The sequence below is a fragment of the Sinocyclocheilus grahami genome, unplaced genomic scaffold (genome assembly GCF_001515645.1).
Source record: "Sinocyclocheilus grahami isolate Dianchi unplaced genomic scaffold, SAMN03320097.WGS_v1.1 scaffold449.1, whole genome shotgun sequence".
NCBI lineage: Eukaryota > Metazoa > Chordata > Actinopteri > Cypriniformes > Cyprinidae > Sinocyclocheilus > Sinocyclocheilus grahami.
The window spans coordinates 463,595-481,999 of record NW_015505628.1 but is presented as its reverse complement, the minus strand read 5'-3'; the positions used below and the strand labels follow the sequence as shown (position 1 = coordinate 481,999).

The following is an 18,405-nucleotide window of genomic DNA, read 5'->3' as shown; positions in this document are numbered from 1 at the left end:
GAAATTATACAATCTAATTTAGATTAAAAACTGCTCGTGTTGCATGTATGCAGCATCTTTGTTTGGATCATGATTAAAATGCAGTGGTTGCCTCTAATTTTAAATGTTAAGAGCACAGACAAAGCCTTAGTTAGTTTATATGAAGAGATTTATTTTATTTGTGTTACTTATTTATTTGATTTGGGGCTTGTTTTAAAATTTCAATGTAGTTTTGTTATTTACATTATATTTAAATTTTGTCATTTAGAATAGAAGCAATCAAAACCAACAAAAGAGCAGTAATATGCAAGTGCTATATTAGTATATTATTATAGTGTTATTTATCATTTATTATTTCAATTTCACAAAGAAATGTGCAGCATTTTGTCCAAGTAATAATAACAGGACACATTTAATTTATAATTTGTCTTAAATCTCATTTTGTTAAAAATAAAATTAAATCGTGAATTGAATCGAATCATAAGTTGAGTGAATCGTTACATCCCTAGACACATTTAATTTATAATTTGTCTTAAATCTCATTTTGTTAAAAATAAAATTAAATCGTGAATCGAATCGAATCATAAGTTGAGTGAATCGTTACATCCCTAATAAATAGATAGATAGATAGATAGATACACTGAACAAAATTATAAATGCAACATTTTAGTTTTTGCGCCCATTTGTCATGAGCTGAACTCAAATATCTAAGACTATTTCTATGTACACAAAAGGCCTATTTCTCTCAAATATTGTTCTCAAATCTGTCTAAATCTGTGTTAGTGAGCACTTCTCCTTTGCCGAGATAATCCATCCACCTCACAGGTGTGGCATATCAAGATGCTGATTAGACAGCATGATTATTGCACAGGTGTGCCTTAGGCTGGCCACAATAAAAGGCCACTCAAATTTCTGTAGTACCGATTCACGTTAAATCAATCGGTGCCAAATTTCGGTACCTGAGAACGCATCTGGGCGCATACGCTACAGAGATAGAAAAAGAGACCCTGTGACATGAGGTCACCCCTGCAACTCGTTCAAACAACACGCAGGGCAAGCCGAAATGTTCTGAAGTGTGGTTACATTTCTAGGGTCATATGGTTTCTGCGAAAACGCAGACGGGATCGTGTTTCTATTCAGTCCATTCATAAAAACGTAATTTACTCTATAGCGCGGAATGCCACGGAATTCGTCAATGTTTGGACGAATAAATCAAAAGTAGGTCTGCCACTTAATTTGAATCGCGAACTAGTGTCTGTGAATATTAAAACACAAAAAGACTTACTTTTGTAAAGTATAATGTACATCTTTAAATATTCCATTTTCTCTAAAATTTAAATAAAACAATTAAATGATAAAAAAATAAATATTACAACCAGATTAATCACTTAATTGTAGAAAAAATAATAAAATTATTAGCCTATTAAAAAAATGTTTTAAAAGAATATTCACACACTTTTTCTTCCATGTATTAATTTCAACAGTAAATTAAACTCAATTTGTTTGCCAAAAAATAAAAGGGTTTAATTTTCATTTGATTTAAAATAAATGTTTAATGCCTTCATTTGATTTTCAGAAAAATTAAAACAATAATTTCTTATTCTTCATTTTCCAGAATGCATCAGTTTTCTGAACGTGATTCTGCAGTTAAACTCCTAAGAAAAAGTGAATATTCTCTAAAAGCTGTTTTGGACCTTCAGCTGCTCTGGGTTTCTGCGGTTTGTTTCTCTTTGACCTGCTGCACTACTGCATTTAAACACAGTAAAGCTGAGCACTGTTTTAAAGAGAGAGTAAGAGAGAGAGAGAGAGAGAGAGCCTCTGTAGGTCTGCAAAGCCGTCCTGTGAGAGACTCATTTAGAAGGAACGAGAGAAGGAAGGGAAGAAAGAAAACTCCTTCTCAGGAAGATTAGTGGACGTGCTTTTGCAGTCGGAGGTGGACGCAGAGCTGCTTCGGACACATTTTTCTCTGCCAGCCGCTCTGACCCCTGGGGCGAGGAGTTACCGTGAGGCCAGCCTCCCGCCTGCGTCAATTATTCACTGTCACCACCGCCACTTCATCCCCTTGATAAAGAAAACTGTCCTTATCGGCAACTGGCCTCTCTTAAAAAACTATTTCCACACTCCGGCCCGCAACCATCCATCCCACCACCCCTCGTCTTCTAACGGAACGTGCCGGGCTTGAATAATGCAACATAAAATGCGACGAGGGATGCGTGAGGAGCAGATAAGGCGTGTTTTTAAATGCTTATTAATCAAAAAGTGTCATTTTAACAAGACAATACCTCTTTCCGGAGATGTCATGTATTGGCGTTTCACTTAAACGTGCTCAATCACGCGCACAAGCCGTCGTAAATCAATAGAGTTGTGTTTGCATGCCGCAAAATATGCATTTAAGCATATGCATTTGCGCTTGACCCCGTATTGTCTGTGTGGCGGCTGTAAAGATGTTAAGCATCCTGCCCGCCGGTTCCCTCAGGACTGACCCGACTCAGCAGAAAACACGGTTGCAGCGGCGCTTAGCGCGGCCATCAATCACGCCGCAACACGACTAACTCACTTTCACCATGATGTATGTGGAGAGTCACCGATTCCAGTTAATCAAGTCATTACCCGCAGGCCCGTGAGCAACCTCAGCTGCTCCGCTGCACAACCTCATGCATTGATTTTTTTTTTTTGGTCTATATATAGCGTAATATTTTGCACCAAACTTTGCAATCTCACTTCCGCAGAAAGAATAATTGCACTATTGAATACATGAATAATACTGGAGAAATCTGCAATTCAGATAAATACAAAACACTACAAAAGCTGCTCCTTATTGCCATTTATCAAGATGCATGCGTGCATGCTGCATTTGAATGCATTAACAAAAGGCAACATTTCCATGGAATCAGGGCCTGAGGCTAAACTGCCAATGGCCAGTGACTTGAGAAAATGTAAAAAACTTGAGAAAATGTGGCCATCATTTTTTTCCCCCAGCCATAAAACTGTATGTACATTGTTTAAAAAAAACAAAAAAAAAACAGACAGAACAAATTGTGGAAAGACATGTATCTAACTAATTATTAATTAAATAATAATAATAATATTAATAAATAAATAACACATTATTTACTATTATTTAATATTATTTAATATTATTTACATTGTTTAAAAAAAACAAAAAAAAAACAGACAGAACAAATTGTGGAAAGACATGTATCTAACTAATTATTAATTAAATAATAATAATAATATTAATAAATAAATAACACATTATTTACTATTATTTAATCAAACTATAAAAACAAACCAGAAATATCACTATAATATTACTGAACTACAAAATATTAATAATAACAACAACAACAACAATAATATTTAATGTATATTAATACTAATACTAATATTATTTTTAGTAGTAGCATTTTTTATAAATACTGTATGTGCATTATTTCATAAAAAAATTGTAAAAACATCTAATTGCAATTTTTCTAATTAATTAATTATGAATCAAATTATTAAAAAAAACATCTATTAAGAAAAATCACTATAATACTATTGAATAGTGAAGTATTTAATAATAATAATAATAATAATAATTTATTATGTATAATAATTTATATTATATATCGTTTATATAAATATTATTATTATTATTAATAATTACTTTATCTAACGTTTAAACAATATCACTTTTAATTTGGCAGAAAACTGCAGGGGAAACCTCTCTTTTGAAATGCTTCTCTCTTGCTGACTACATATTTATAAACTCATTCTCATTAAAAACTTGAGAAGACGTCTGGAGCATATTGCATTTTCAAATGCCCGTTATAAGCAACTGAAACTCTTATATACTCATATAATTACAACGCTAAACCATATCGCATTCTCAGCCATTGCTCGAATTAATAAAAAAAAAATACCAACTAACTGACCAATTTTTACTCACATTTGGCGCTTGGTGAGTGCTCATTTTAGGCCCTGCGGGGAATGCATGAACTGATATATCATGAAAGCAACGTGATAAAAGCATCTGCCAAATGCATCCATGTAAACACAACATGCAAAGTGCATTCGGACGCCACTGTCTGCCAAGGTCGCCGTGCACGAGTTCGCATCCCGACTGCATTTATAACCCATCGAGAACCCTCACGCCGTCCAGTAAAACGCACCGCAGAGACACCTGCTCGCATTTTAATTGAATACATGCATTGTTTTCCCTTTTAAATCAGGTGACTCGCGTTCGGGTTCATAATTTGCGCTCGCATTTTCATAGAGGTCTGTGAGAGCGGGCCCCAGGCCCCTAACATAAAACAAATGACCGGCTCTCGTGATAAATGGTTCTATTAGCAATCCAGATTGTTAAACTCAGATATAACAGAGCCGAGGGGAGCGGCAGCCCATTTATTTTCCCCTCCTCACACAAATAGCTTGTTTTTTATGTGTAAATAACATATTAAAAGTCTGCATTAGCCATGTTGTCTGATAGAGAGGAAAGCGTCGGGGATAAATAACGGCGGACAGGAGTGTAAAACACAGCACGTTTAATAGCGCGTCTTCGCGGTGGGCTTGACTGAGGTGACAGCGGCTCTGCAGATTGTTGTAAACTCCACATTGACCGTAAAGCCACCGAATGCAACCGTATATTAAAAGTACCGACTACAGGCTCGAGGGAATGTGATCCCGGGTTCAAGGACCTCATCTCTCGGGGCCCCTCGCTGCATATTCACTTATCAGAGTCTGCGGGCCGGGATAATAAAGCGGATTAAAGTGATAAGTAATTGCTCTGTCGCCGAGCGCTAGCAAACAGCTGAGGCTCGTTCCGCCGCTAAACTAGAGAGCATTTATTTACAGATCAGAGAGGACTAAACCAGCTCTGCTGAATAGTTCCTAGTATGTGGACTAACGTTTCGTGAGAAAATCGGTTTTCTGACTTTCTGGTGAAGCTGGCTGAGGAAGTCATTGCTGGTTAAGCTAGTTAAGCTAGGGATAGTTAACCCAAAAAGGAACATTTTGCCGTCATGTACTCACCTAAAGTCGTTACAAACATTTATGACTTACCTTTTTCCAAGTTATTTTAAAGAACGTTATAAATCAAACAAAATTGTACAGAAAACAATAAAACACTGAAACATTTTTCAAAATATCTTCTTTTGTGCTTAACAGAAGATAGAAGTATATTTTTTGTTTATATTTTGAATTAGATTAGATTTTTATATTTTCTGCTTTCATGTTAATTTTGCATAAAGTTTGAGTAATTTTGTTGTTTTTAAATATGTTTGTAGAGTTTTTATTCATTTTCATTTCAGTTTTAGTTTATTTTAGTGCATCAAGGTAAACGAAATAAAAAAATGTCATTTTTTATGTGCTTTTGTAATTTTAAGTTTTTTTTATGTCTATATAGTTTTAATAATTTTTTTGTAATTTTTAAAATACATTGTCATTTTAAGTAATTTTAGTCCTTCAACTTAAACTTATTTCAGTTATTTGCCAAGGCAACATTTCTATTTTTTTTTTTCAATTTTAATAGTTTTTTGTTAATGTAATATTTTTATTTATTTTATTTTATGTTATGCAATTTTTTTTATACATTTATATTTCATTTCATATTTTATTTATATATTTTGTTTTATTTAATATTTTATTATTATTTTTTTTACTTTTTTATGTTATATTTTATTTCATTTATGAATATATTTATATAAAAATAAAAGCTATTTCACAATATTAATGATCATTTTATTTTATTTTATTTCAATTACCGAAAATACTTTTTAATAGCTTAAAGGCACAATATGTACACTTTCGCGCTAGAGGGCACATATTCAAAACAAAGGCGTGACTGAGTGTGGAATCATGGGAGTTGTGGTTTTCATCCACAGCACATCCGATGCAATCCGACGGGACTCGGGCAGAAATCATGTTCATGGATGAGCTAATGATTTATTAACGTAGTAGAATGAAGCAGGGTGAGGCTGAAAGCCTCGGGTAAAGCAGTCGGGTCTTTTATTATGCCACAGTCGAGCGCTTCCGCTGCTTCCGGTCGTGCATCTGTGGGGTAAAGCAGCAGAGCTTTTATTATGCCACAGTCGAGGCGCTTCCGCTGCTTCCGGTCGTGCATCTGTGGGGTAAAGCAGCAGAGCTTTTATTATGCCACAGTCGAGGCGCTTCCGCTGCTTCCGGTCGTGCATCTGTGGGGTAAAGCAGCAGAGCTTTTATTATGCCACAGTCGAGGCGCTTCCGCTGCTTCCGGTCGTGCATCTGTGGGGTAAAGCAGCAGAGCTTTTATTATGCCACAGTCGAGGCGCTTCCGCTGCTTCCGGTCGTGCATCTGTGGGGTAAAGCAGCAGAGCTTTTATTATGCCACAGTCGAGGCGCTTCCGCTGCTTCCGGTCGTGCATCTGTGGGGTAAAGCAGCAGAGCTTTTATTATGCCACAGTCGAGGCGCTTCCGCTGCTTCCGGTCGTGCATCTGTGGGGTAAAGCAGCAGAGCTTTTATTATGCCACAGTCGAGGCGCTTCCGCTGCTTCCGGTCGTGCATCTGTGGGGTAAAGCAGCAGAGCTTTTATTATGCCACAGTCGAGGCGCTTCCGCTGCTTCCGGTCGTGCATCTGTGGGGTAAAGCAGCAGAGCTTTTATTATGCCACAGTCGAGGCGCTTCCGCTGCTTCCGGTCGTGCATCTGTGGGGTAAAGCAGCAGAGCTTTTATTATGCCACAGTCGAGGCGCTTCCGCTGCTTCCGGTCGTGCATCTGTGGGGTAAAGCAGCAGAGCTTTTATTATGCCACAGTCGAGGCGCTTCCGCTGCTTCCGGTCGTGCATCTGTGGGGTAAAGCAGCAGAGCTTTTATTATGCCACAGTCGAGGCGCTTCCGCTGCTTCCGGTCGTGCATCTGTGGGGTAAAGCAGCAGAGCTTTTATTATGCCACAGTCGAGGCGCTTCCGCTGCTTCCGGTCGTGCATCTGTGGGGTAAAGCAGCAGAGCTTTTATTATGCCACAGTCGAGGCGCTTCCGCTGCTTCCGGTCGTGCATCTGTGGGGTAAAGCAGCAGAGCTTTTATTATGCCACAGTCGAGGCGCTTCCGCTGCTTCCGGTCGTGCATATGTGGGATAAAGCAGCGCTGTTTTATCATACTAGATACATTTAGTTCTGTTATAATGCTACTCTGTGCGGTCGTCACCGGTCTAATAAAACACACAACATATTAAAGCGTCTTTGATGTTTCCATGTTTTCTACAAAACCGGAAATCGAGGGGATATGACGTCATTGGCAGGCGACACAATGACACTATGAACACGCTCCGTGGCACTAGTTAAAATTGCTTATTTCTCTGGATTTAAACATTCTTCGAAACATTTGGGATAATGTAAGTACACAAGTCAGCAAAATATATAACACTGTTCTAGTGGTTTTTGGCTCTTTTAATAAAAAAATCTTACACATTGTGCCTTTAACTTTCAATTAATAATAACAAACTGATTACGTAGAGGATGGACATACTGAAGAGCTCAAAAAATTATTTAAAACAAATTTTTAAATGTTTCTAAATCTGAAATTTCAATTTAGTGAGGTCTCTCCAGTCTCGTATGTTTCTCACATGTGCCTCCTCCAGAGTTTCAAAAATATATTTTTGTGTTGTTACACACAGCATAAAGAAAGCGTGTCCTCAGTCACATCTGAAGTGTTTTCGTTCACAAATACAGAGGAGCTCCTAACAGCACACTGCTGCAGGCCTCATTAAAAGTGGTTTTAATTAGTTTCAGCTCTGATTCGAAGCCCTCAGCGCTTCTGATCTGGCATTTGCTGTGGTTTTCTGCTAAAAAACGCTCAAGTCAAAACTACCTGTTAGTCCGTGTTCAATATTCATCCGCCTGGAGTCTCTCAGAACAAACACTGTTCACACTGCAATCACAAACGTCCCCATTTCATGCCATTCTTTGATACACAATTAATGACCGTTTGAAATAATGGCAGGCCACCAAAGTCTTTCATGAATCAGAAAGCAGAATCAGCATTTCAAAGGTCTCAGACGGGCGCCGTCCACCGCTGCGGCCGCTGCCTTCACTAATTCATATCAGTTATACTCTGGAGGTAAGAACAAGCTCCTTCGGCCTCATTATAGACAGCTTTTATCACGGGTCCACAGACATGTTTTAAACATGCTCGCTCTCGTCTGCTGTCACACTCTTTCCTCTCTGGACGGGGTTTGATGACCCCAAAGCACACGCTGAGATACTGAAAGTTTGCATCCACGACAGACGAGTCTGAAAAGCGCATGATTACGGCAAGCATTCAGGATTATGGAATATAATCAGAGTTCCGTGTGAATAGAGATCTCTGTAATATCTCAGTTGTTTCTCTTATACTGCAATGAGATTAATAGAGAACATTTATTTAAAGACCCTATTATAATATATTATAATCGGATAAATAAAATAAAATGTATAATTTAAAAAACAAAATAAAATATAAAATAAAATAAAAAAGATATAAAGATATAAATAATATATAGAATTAAATTAAATTAAATTAAATTATATATATATATATACAATTAAATAAAGATATTTTAAAAATGTATATATGTTTGTTATAAAATATAACAATCATGAAAAATAAAAAAAATAATAAATACATAATTTTAGCCAATTTTAGCTGTTTTTTATATTTTATATACATTTTAAATGAACATTGAAATGAAAATGAAAATTTATAATATACATATATAACATTTTTTCAGTAATTTTATACATTTTAAATGAATATAGAAATGAAAATTTATTTTATTTCAATACTCAATATTTCATTTTCAATTTGTAATAAATATGATTAACATAGAAAATATATAGTGTTTTAAAGTAATTTTATACAGTATTTGTTTTTGTCATTTTTATTAGCTTTTTTTTTTAAATATTACTATATACTGTATCATTAATTAATTTTGATCTCAGTTTTAGTAATTGTATTCCTTCAACTTAAACTTATTAATTTTACCTAGTTGTCAAGGCAACATTTAATTTTTTTTTATTTAGTTTTTCTAAATGAACTTTTTTAAGCTAAAATGTAATTTTTCAACAGCCAAATGTAGTTAATGAGGTCTCTTATTTTTTTTTCTAATTGTTGAAGTTATAGTGATATTTTATTTGATTTCAGCTTTATTTTAATTACTTTTCTAAATGATTACTATTTTTAATAGTTTAAGTTTTAGTTAGCAATAACAACACTGATTAATATCGAAGGGCTCATCCTTTTTTTAAAAACTATTAATATTTCAAAATAATTGTACATTTTGTCTGTCTACTAAAATTGAATCTTACAATAGCCAAACGTAGAATTAAGGTAGAATCTTTTATATTGTTTATAGCTAGATCAAATGCATCACGCCTCGTGAGCAATGAAAGAGAAATCTCCGTCTGATACCATCAATGCTGCTGCTTAGTTCCATCAAACAAAGTTAGGATCTCAAATTCACTTTCACGTCAGTCTCAGCCGTAATTTCCCCCGCAGTTCAAAACGAATCATATGAATCATGTACGAGTGAAAATCACACTCTATAAATTATACCGTTCGACTGTCTTGTTGCCACTGTGTGGCCTATTTCTCCTGAAAATTTATTTTATTTCAATATTCAATATTTCATTTTCAATTTGTAATAAATATGATTAAAATAGAAAATATATAGTGTTTTAAAGTAATTTTATACAGTATTTGTTTTTGTCATTTTTATTAGCTTTTTTTTTTTTAAATATTACTATATACTGTATCATTAATTAATTTTGATCTCAGTTTTAGTAATTGTATTCCTTCAACTTAAACTTATTAATTTTACCTAGTTGTCAAGGCAACATTTAATTTTTTTTTATTTAGTTTTTCTAAATGAACTTTTTTAAGCTAAAATGTAATTTTTCAACAGCCAAATGTAGTTAATGAGGTCTCTTATTTTTTTTTCTAATTGTTGAAGTTATAGTGATATTTTATTTGATTTCAGCTTTATTTTAATTACTTTTCTAAATGATTACTATTTTTAATAGTTTAAGTTTTAGTTAGCAATAACAACACTGATTAATATCGAAGGGCTCATCCTTTTTTTAAAAACTATTAATATTTCAAAATAATTGTACATTTTGTCTGTCTACTAAAATTGAATCTTACAATAGCCAAACGTAGAATTAAGGTAGAATCTTTTATATTGTTTATAGCTAGATCAAATGCATCACGCCTCGTGAGCAATGAAAGAGAAATCTCCATCTGATACCATCAATGCTGCTGCTTAGTTCCATCAAACAAAGTTAGGATCTCAAATTCACTTTCACGTCAGTCTCAGCCGTAATTTCCCCCGCAGTTCAAAACGAATCATATGAATCATGTACGAGTGAAAATCACACTCTATAAATTATGCCGTTCGACTGTCTTGTTGCCACTGTGTGGCCTATTTCTCCTCTCCTTTCTTCAACAAATCATGGATTTTTCTTTCCTTTACAATGGCAGGCCACCAAATTCCTTCATCAATCTCTAAAAAAAGCCCAAAATCCATTTCAAGGCTGGACCTCGGCGCGTGTCGTCCGCCGCTGCTATTTTAACTAGTTCATAACACTTACACTCTGGAGGAAGGAACAAGGTCTTTGGGCCTCATTATTCAGCGCTTTTATCATGTTTAAAACATGCTCGCGCTCTTTCTATCCGTGCGTCCGTAGCTCCTGATTAATCTCAGAGCAAAAAGAGCGCTAAAAGCCCAGGGCTCGTCCAATCGGCCGTGATTACGTGTCGTTGCATGAGGACGACTCGCTCGCTATTAATGAACGTGAGTTTAGGATTCACATCAGGCCCGACGGAGCCTCACCTTTGACTCTTGGGGGCTTTCGGTCCGGCTTATCAGGGACGGCCGGCACTGCCAGCGCCATATTTTATCTTTAAAATGCATATTTCATGGGCATATTCTCTTCCTCGGCTCTCGGCTGGTGAGATAAATAACCCCAGAATAACTCAAGACATCATCTGCTTATGTGCAACTCTGAAATCTCATTTACACTGCATGCAATGCAATTGGTCATGTGATATGCAAGAACCAATGAGGTTGGATGCACCAGATATAATATGAACATATGCATGCATGAATGGGATTTGAGACTGAAATGCAAAGTAATAGGAAGTGAAAGCGAGTTGTTTTGGGAAGGAGCGGACAGGTTCGTACCTCTGGCCAGTGATGATGGGGAAGGTTTTTTGGGCAGCTCGCTGAAGCTGTTTCCATCCAGAGCGGACGGCTTACAGTCCTTCTTCTCTGCGGCGGTGGGAACGCTGGCCTCCATTCTGATGTATTCTCTGAGAGAGAGACAGAGAGGTCATCTGAAATATCCTTGCAGATGTATTAATAAAGAAGAAAACATTACGTACAATTAAATGAACTAAAACATAAAATGAAATATAAAAAATTAAATATATCGAATAAAATGAAATAAATCTGAAAATATAAATGAAACTAAATTAAATATAAAAATAAATAAATAAATATAAATTAAAATAAATAAAAACAAAACAATACATAAAATTAAATAGATAAAATTAAATATACAAAAGAAACTATAAAAACTAAATAAAATTTAAATAAAATGAAAAAATATAAATAATTTTGAAAATGATATATATATAAATAAATAAGGGAAATATAAAAAACTATATAAAATATAAAATGAAAAAATAATAAAATATAATAAATACATGCAACTATATAAAAAATATTATATAAAAATGAAAATATTTTAACAATCAAATATAAAACAATATGAATTATATAATATAACAATCATTTGTAACATAAACATAAAATATTGAAAATAATAATAGCTAGGTGGTTGCCAGGGCGTTGCTATGCTTTAGTTAGGGTGTTCTGATTGGACAACCTGAAATCTGATATTCTGATCTCTTTCTAACACTGCAAGATGACACACTGAATTTTAATACTAACTGTTGATTTAAACTAACCTCCAACACTAACTGCGATCAATCCTAACAGTGCTTGACCACAAATAAACCTGCGTGCACTCGTCCTAAAGTTGATGAAATCCTGCTTATGAAAGCAGTGCTGCATCACGGCACGTTATTGAGCGAGCAGAAGCAGATTCGTTTAGTCACTCGACCGTCTCATTTCTCGCGGTTTTTAAGGCAAGGTAAGCCGATTAGCGGAGGAGCACACGAGTGAGCCTGCATGGCATCTGTTTCTGCTTTCCTTCGCCAGCAGCGATGCTCCATGCGGCCGCGGGCACAAGTCAACATCAAGTCAAAAATCACTTCTTCAACTCAGATTCCTGCTCTTATCATGAACAGTTCAGCAGTGCATTGCGTTGACTTAAAAACATCTTGGCAGTCATTTCCCGCTGACGTCATCATTCCCTCATTGTTTTTAAGGCTACAAATTTTGCAGGCCCAAATCAGGGTGTAACGCTGGCGTCAGGATGATGAAGACGCTCCATAAATCCCATAAGCCTTTTATCTGACCCTGCATTCACCTCTACATTCACCCTGCACTGAAATCACAGCGTCAGTCTTTACAAGCGGAGGATCTGGCTCGGAATATTCCTCAAGCTGTGGCCAAAATCTTACATCATTGTAACGGTACATACTAGCGGTCAAAAGTCTGAAATAATTGACTTTTTTATGTTTTTTGAAAGAATAATTAAGCAGAAATTTCAGCATATTAGAATGATTTCTGAAGGATCACGTGACACTGAAGACTGGAGGAATGATGCTGAAAATTCAGATTTGATCACAGAAATAAATGACAGTTTAACAGATATTTTGAATTGTAATAACACTTTACAATATTTCTGGCTTTTATTGTATTTCTTGATAAAAATAATGCAGCCTTGGTGAGCCTAAAGGTGTTCTTTCAAAACCATTAAAAAAAATCTAAATGATTCCAAACTTGACAGTAATGCATATATCATGTTATAGCTATTTTTGCTGTAAATTGAACAAATAAAGGTTAATTTTGATTTCATATTTATTAATGATTCAATTATTAAATTAACTTTGGTTTATTTATTTACCCTAAGCTTGATAAGCTGTCAATTAAATGTTTTAAATACAAAATTTTTTTTTTAATAAAACCTTTAAATCAAAAAAGATTGAATGATTATATAAAATAATTATAATTATATTCCCTATTTTAAATAGAAAATAAATTATTCAATTACTGTATATTTTATAATTAAATTAATTAAAGTAAATAAGTATTTATTCTTATGTTATATTTATAAATAATTCAATTATTCAGTTAACTTTGGCTTATTTATTAAACCTTATTTGTTTGTAATGTTTCATTTGATAAATTCTCCTTTATTGAAAAATGATTGAATGATTATATTATGTAACTGTATTAATTATAACTACCACCAACTATATGTACTATTTAAATGATTAAATTGTTATTAATTGAATGTTAAATTAAACGAATTAAATTCAATAAATGTGACTAATTATTCATATTTTATATTTACAAATAATTAAATTACTCGGTTTACTAATTAAACCTATTTTTTAGGGTTATTTAAAAAAAATAAAAAAAAATAAAAAACCGCCATTTAAATACTTAAGAAAGATTTGAATTTAATTAGATTTTTTTTGGGGGGGGGGGGAACTTGATGCAATGCAAAATGTAATTAAAAAAAATGTAAATATCTGATGTTTTTTAATGTGAAGCAAAACAGCTCAATTCAAAATTAATCACTCAAACAAGTCAACATAACATTATAATAGAATCAGAATCATGAATTCAGTAAAATAGCTGACTTTATTTCACAGCGCCAAATAAACACTCTTTAAAAACGTTGACTTATTTGTGCTGCACTGTGTATTTTCACACTATCCAATGCCCTTGTCACATTTATATGTAAATAACGTAAATATTTATCATAAGTCATATTTATTATAAGTCACATGGTATAACCCATCGAATCGCTCGGCTCCAGTGCACACTCAACAGACAGCATCAGATGTGATCTATCTAGTGTACAGTACTGTACGTCTGTGTCCTGGCGGTTTGACAGAATCAGTGGAAGACGAACACCTCTGTGAGCCTGACGAGCGTCAGAGATCTCAGGACGGGACGCCCTGCGTGTGATGGGATAACACGCGTGTCAAAGACCAAACACACAGATGGCCATGAAAGCTAGCGCCAACAGTCACGCGACTCAGATTATTTACCGTCCTCCGTCAAACACTGCATTCACAACGAAAGCAGACAGACGGTTTTACTTGACCTTTTGACTTCCAAAAATCAACATCATGGTATAACAGCATTGAGAATTAGAATACATAATCACAGAATAATTACTATATTATTTAACAATATTTCATTATTATTATATACAATTGGTGCATTCCAAATCGTGTACTTATGCACTATTCTATGACGTTTTGGAGTATAAATAGTGCGAGTAGTGCGTTCACACTGAAAATTCCAAAAAGATAAAGTGCACTTTAAATACCCGGATGATGCACTTAAAGGGATAGTTCACCCAAAAAGGAAAATTCTGTCATCATTTACTCACCCTCATGTCGTTCCAAACCTGTATGAGCTGCTTTCTTATGTTGAACACAAAAGAAGATATTTTGAAGATTGCTGGTAATCAAACAGTTGGTGGTTGCCGTTGACTTCCATAGTAGGAAAAAAAAATACTTCAAAATATCTTCTTTTGTGTTCAACATAAGAAAGCAACTCATACAGGTTTGGAACGACATGAGGGTGAGTAAATGATGACAGTGTATAATTCCTACACTACATGGTGCATAAGTACATAGTATATAAGTGCATAGTGTATAGTGCGTCATATGGGACGCAGCTAATTGTATTGAGAATAAGATAACTCCGTTTTTTAACAATTTTCAAAAATCACGTTTTTTCATTGTGCATTCCAATTAATCTCAATCAAACTGCAGTTGGGTTATTTTGATTAGGTTCAAGAATAACGAAAAAATACAGCTAACTAACACAATAAAAACATGATGACATAATAAAAAACATGATTTTTGAAAATGTAAAAAAACAGAGTTATCTGTTTTTGCAAATAAACTCTTCAAATAATAACAGAATAATAGCTATTTTAATTCAATTATTAAATTTAATACATTAAACATAATTATCATTAATATTACATATCAAAGATTTTTTATATTTTAATGTCATTTTTAATATATACTATGAACAATTTTGTAAATAAATACAAAATAAAAAGTGAAAAATAAAATAAAACCGGGCAGAAAGTCACATGGCTGATAAAAGCAATACTAAAAATAATAACTACAAGTTATATTTCTTTTTTTAATGTTTACTTCAATTGCTTAATGTATTTAATACATTAAACATAATTATGGTTGATAAAAGCGATACTAAAATATTATTTCAAGGTACTATGAGAGAGAAATATGATACAAAACACTTAAATATTCATATGTAGCTCACATTAAGCTATCGTATGGCTTCATAAGTAACACAGAATAATTCGCACAATCGGAGAAAAAATCAAAAAAAAAATCTCGGATTTGGATCGGCACTCTCTGACCATCACATATCACTGTAATTTATATGAAATAACAAAATGGACTACATTGCGCTTAAGGAGAAAAAAACATATGCTAATTTTTATTTTAAAAATTTTAGTGGGTAAATTACCACAGTATATATCTACTTTGTTGACATATTGCACAAATATTTATAATACCAGATCAACAGATAAACTCTTATTTACGATGCCGATTTTTCATACAGAGAAAGGTCGTTCTGCTATAATTCTGGTAACCAAAAATTTCATTTTTTTTTTTTTTTTTTTACAGTCTGTCAAAATGAAAAAAAGTTAATAAAGCTTTTAATGAGTTCAACAAAGACATGATTTTTAACTAAAACGAAAATGAAAACCATTAAATTACTTGAAATAAAACAGATGTTAACTGAAATAAAATAAATAATAAACTTTGGTAACACTTTACAATATTAGTTTTATTATTATTTACAATATTCGCTTACAATATTAACATTAGATAATGCATTAACCAACACTAACTATCTAACAATGAACAACACATTTGTTACATTATTTATTCATCTTTGTTAAAGTTAGTTAACAAAAATACAACAGCTCATGTTAGCTCAGGTCCATTAAGTAATATTAACAAATACATATATTATTCATTACATATATACATTCAATGTTGAAATTAACATGAAGCAATATTAATAAATGGCTCTAGAAGTGGTTTTCATTGTTAGTTAAATGTTAACTAATGTACGTAACTAATGTTAACAGATGGCATCTTTTTGTAACGTGTAACCAAAACATTTTTTAATTTAATTTTAATTGTATTTTATTTAACTTGATGTATTAAAAGAACTAAAACAGAAATAATAATGAATAACTACATTATATATATAAATAAATATATCATTTATACTCTTTTTTAATTTTTTTTTTACAAAAACTACTAAATTGACAAAAAAATTACTGCGACTTTAAATAAAATTAAAATGAAAAAAAAAAATTATAATAAAATAAAAAATACCGGTTTTAAAATATTAATGAAAAATTATAATAGCATCTCAAAATAATATTGCAACATTAGTACGAGCTTGATTTGCAATCGCAGTGCAATGCATGCATGTAGGAGCTTTAGGAAAGATTTGAGTTTTTTTGCATGGCATGAAAACACTTAAAGAAGTACAAAAACCTTTAATTCATCTTGAGCACAAGATGAAGAAACATTCATCCCCACATAATTAGTGTAGATGAATCTTTAAAAAACAACACAGACGAACACATCAAACATGTTCAGTGTGCAACTTCAGTCAGAGAAACTACGAGAGAGGGAAAAAAATCATATTCCTAGATTTATTCCTTATTCCTAGAAGTGAATGCATCAGGATGGGTGGGGCTTGAAGGAGAGAGACGTCCAGAGAAACGAATGTTTCCATGCTGCAGGTGCGGGGGGTTTCAGGAGAGCTGTATGGCTCCTCACACTGATTTACTCACTGAACCCCAGCTGAATAATTACAGCACAGCCGTCCCACAAACAAATGACTCTGACAGACCCTGAAAGGTCACAGAGCCAAATCCCACATCCCTCGCTAGCGTCCAACCGCCGCAATCCTTCAGACGCTGGGCTGAAGTGTGTTTCCTCCGTGCACACACAGAGCTGAACTCCACGCTTCATCACAGACACGGAAAGATCTCAAACTCATCAGTTCCTACAGGAAAAACATCTTCCATCGCTCAGGAGACTTTAAGGAGTTTGCACTTGTCAAGAATCAACAAGATGTTACTTAAAAAACACATACATGATGAGATACATGAGTCAAAAGGAAACGAATAACAAGAGTGCACAGCAGACTAAGATCATTTGGTGAGAGTCCGATGAGAAATGTTTGAGTTCATTTTGAGATTTCTGATTTTCTGATTGTAGACTTTGGTTTCTTGGCAAATTTGAGCACAGTTTGAGACATTTTGAGATCTCTTGTAAAACTCGATCCCAACCTTATTTGAAGAAGTACTGCTTTATTAACATAAATCCTGTGTATAATTACATAAATATATAAAATATGCAATACATAATTAAATGTTTTTCTATACTATATAATAATAATAATAATAATAATAATAATTATATATATATATATATATAGTGCTGTCAAATGATTAATCGCGATTAAACGCATCCAAAATAAAAGTTTTTGTTTACATAATAAATATACACAGTACACATACATATATGATGTATAAATACATACACTCACATACAACATATATTTAGAAAATATTTACATGCATATACATTTATATATTTATATTCTTATATTTTACATTATATATAAATATATTTAATATATAAACATAATTTTTTTTTCGTAAATATATACATGCATGTGTTTGTATTTATATATACATAATAAATATACACAGCACACACACATATATTATGAAAACAAAAACTTTTATTTTGGATGCGATTAATCGCGATTAATCGTTTGACAGCACTACTATATATATATATATAGTTTATGCACATTTTAAGCAATTGATTACTTATTAATTCATTTATTTATATCCTAATATATGTTAAGTTAATGATTTTTAACTCTTTAAACCTTTCTTTCCACAGTCATTCACTCCTTGCCCAGCGTTTGACAAAAATCATTCTGGAGGTTTCAATATGAAAAACAGAAGATTTGATTTTTAAATGAATCACAAGACAGGTCAGAGCCGCCGATTTGGTGTCGTTTCAACAGACTATTGCATTCCTCGCCGATTTAATGAGCTTGAGTCCGTCAGGATAATAATTCTAGCAAATTCCAGGGAATATGGTAAGAGAGTGAAGCTAAGTCACAGACAGTGGATATGAGGAGATATTGCTGGAGTTACAAACAAGATGTTAGCAGACAGCAGTGAGTCATGCAAGTCT

The 18,405-nt window shown here is 33.4% G+C and overlaps 1 protein-coding gene across 1 annotated transcript in view; it reads right to left on the bottom strand.

Moving 5' to 3' along the window:
- The window catches only part of LOC107552403 (zinc finger protein GLI2-like), a 113,608-nt gene that overhangs the window by 85,893 nt on the left and 9,310 nt on the right, over window positions 1-18,405 (bottom strand). The window contains exon 3 of the mRNA XM_016234275.1: window positions 11,153-11,280. Within this exon, the coding sequence (XP_016089761.1) occupies window positions 11,153-11,280 (128 nt within the window). The remainder of the gene's footprint in view (window positions 1-11,152; window positions 11,281-18,405) is intronic.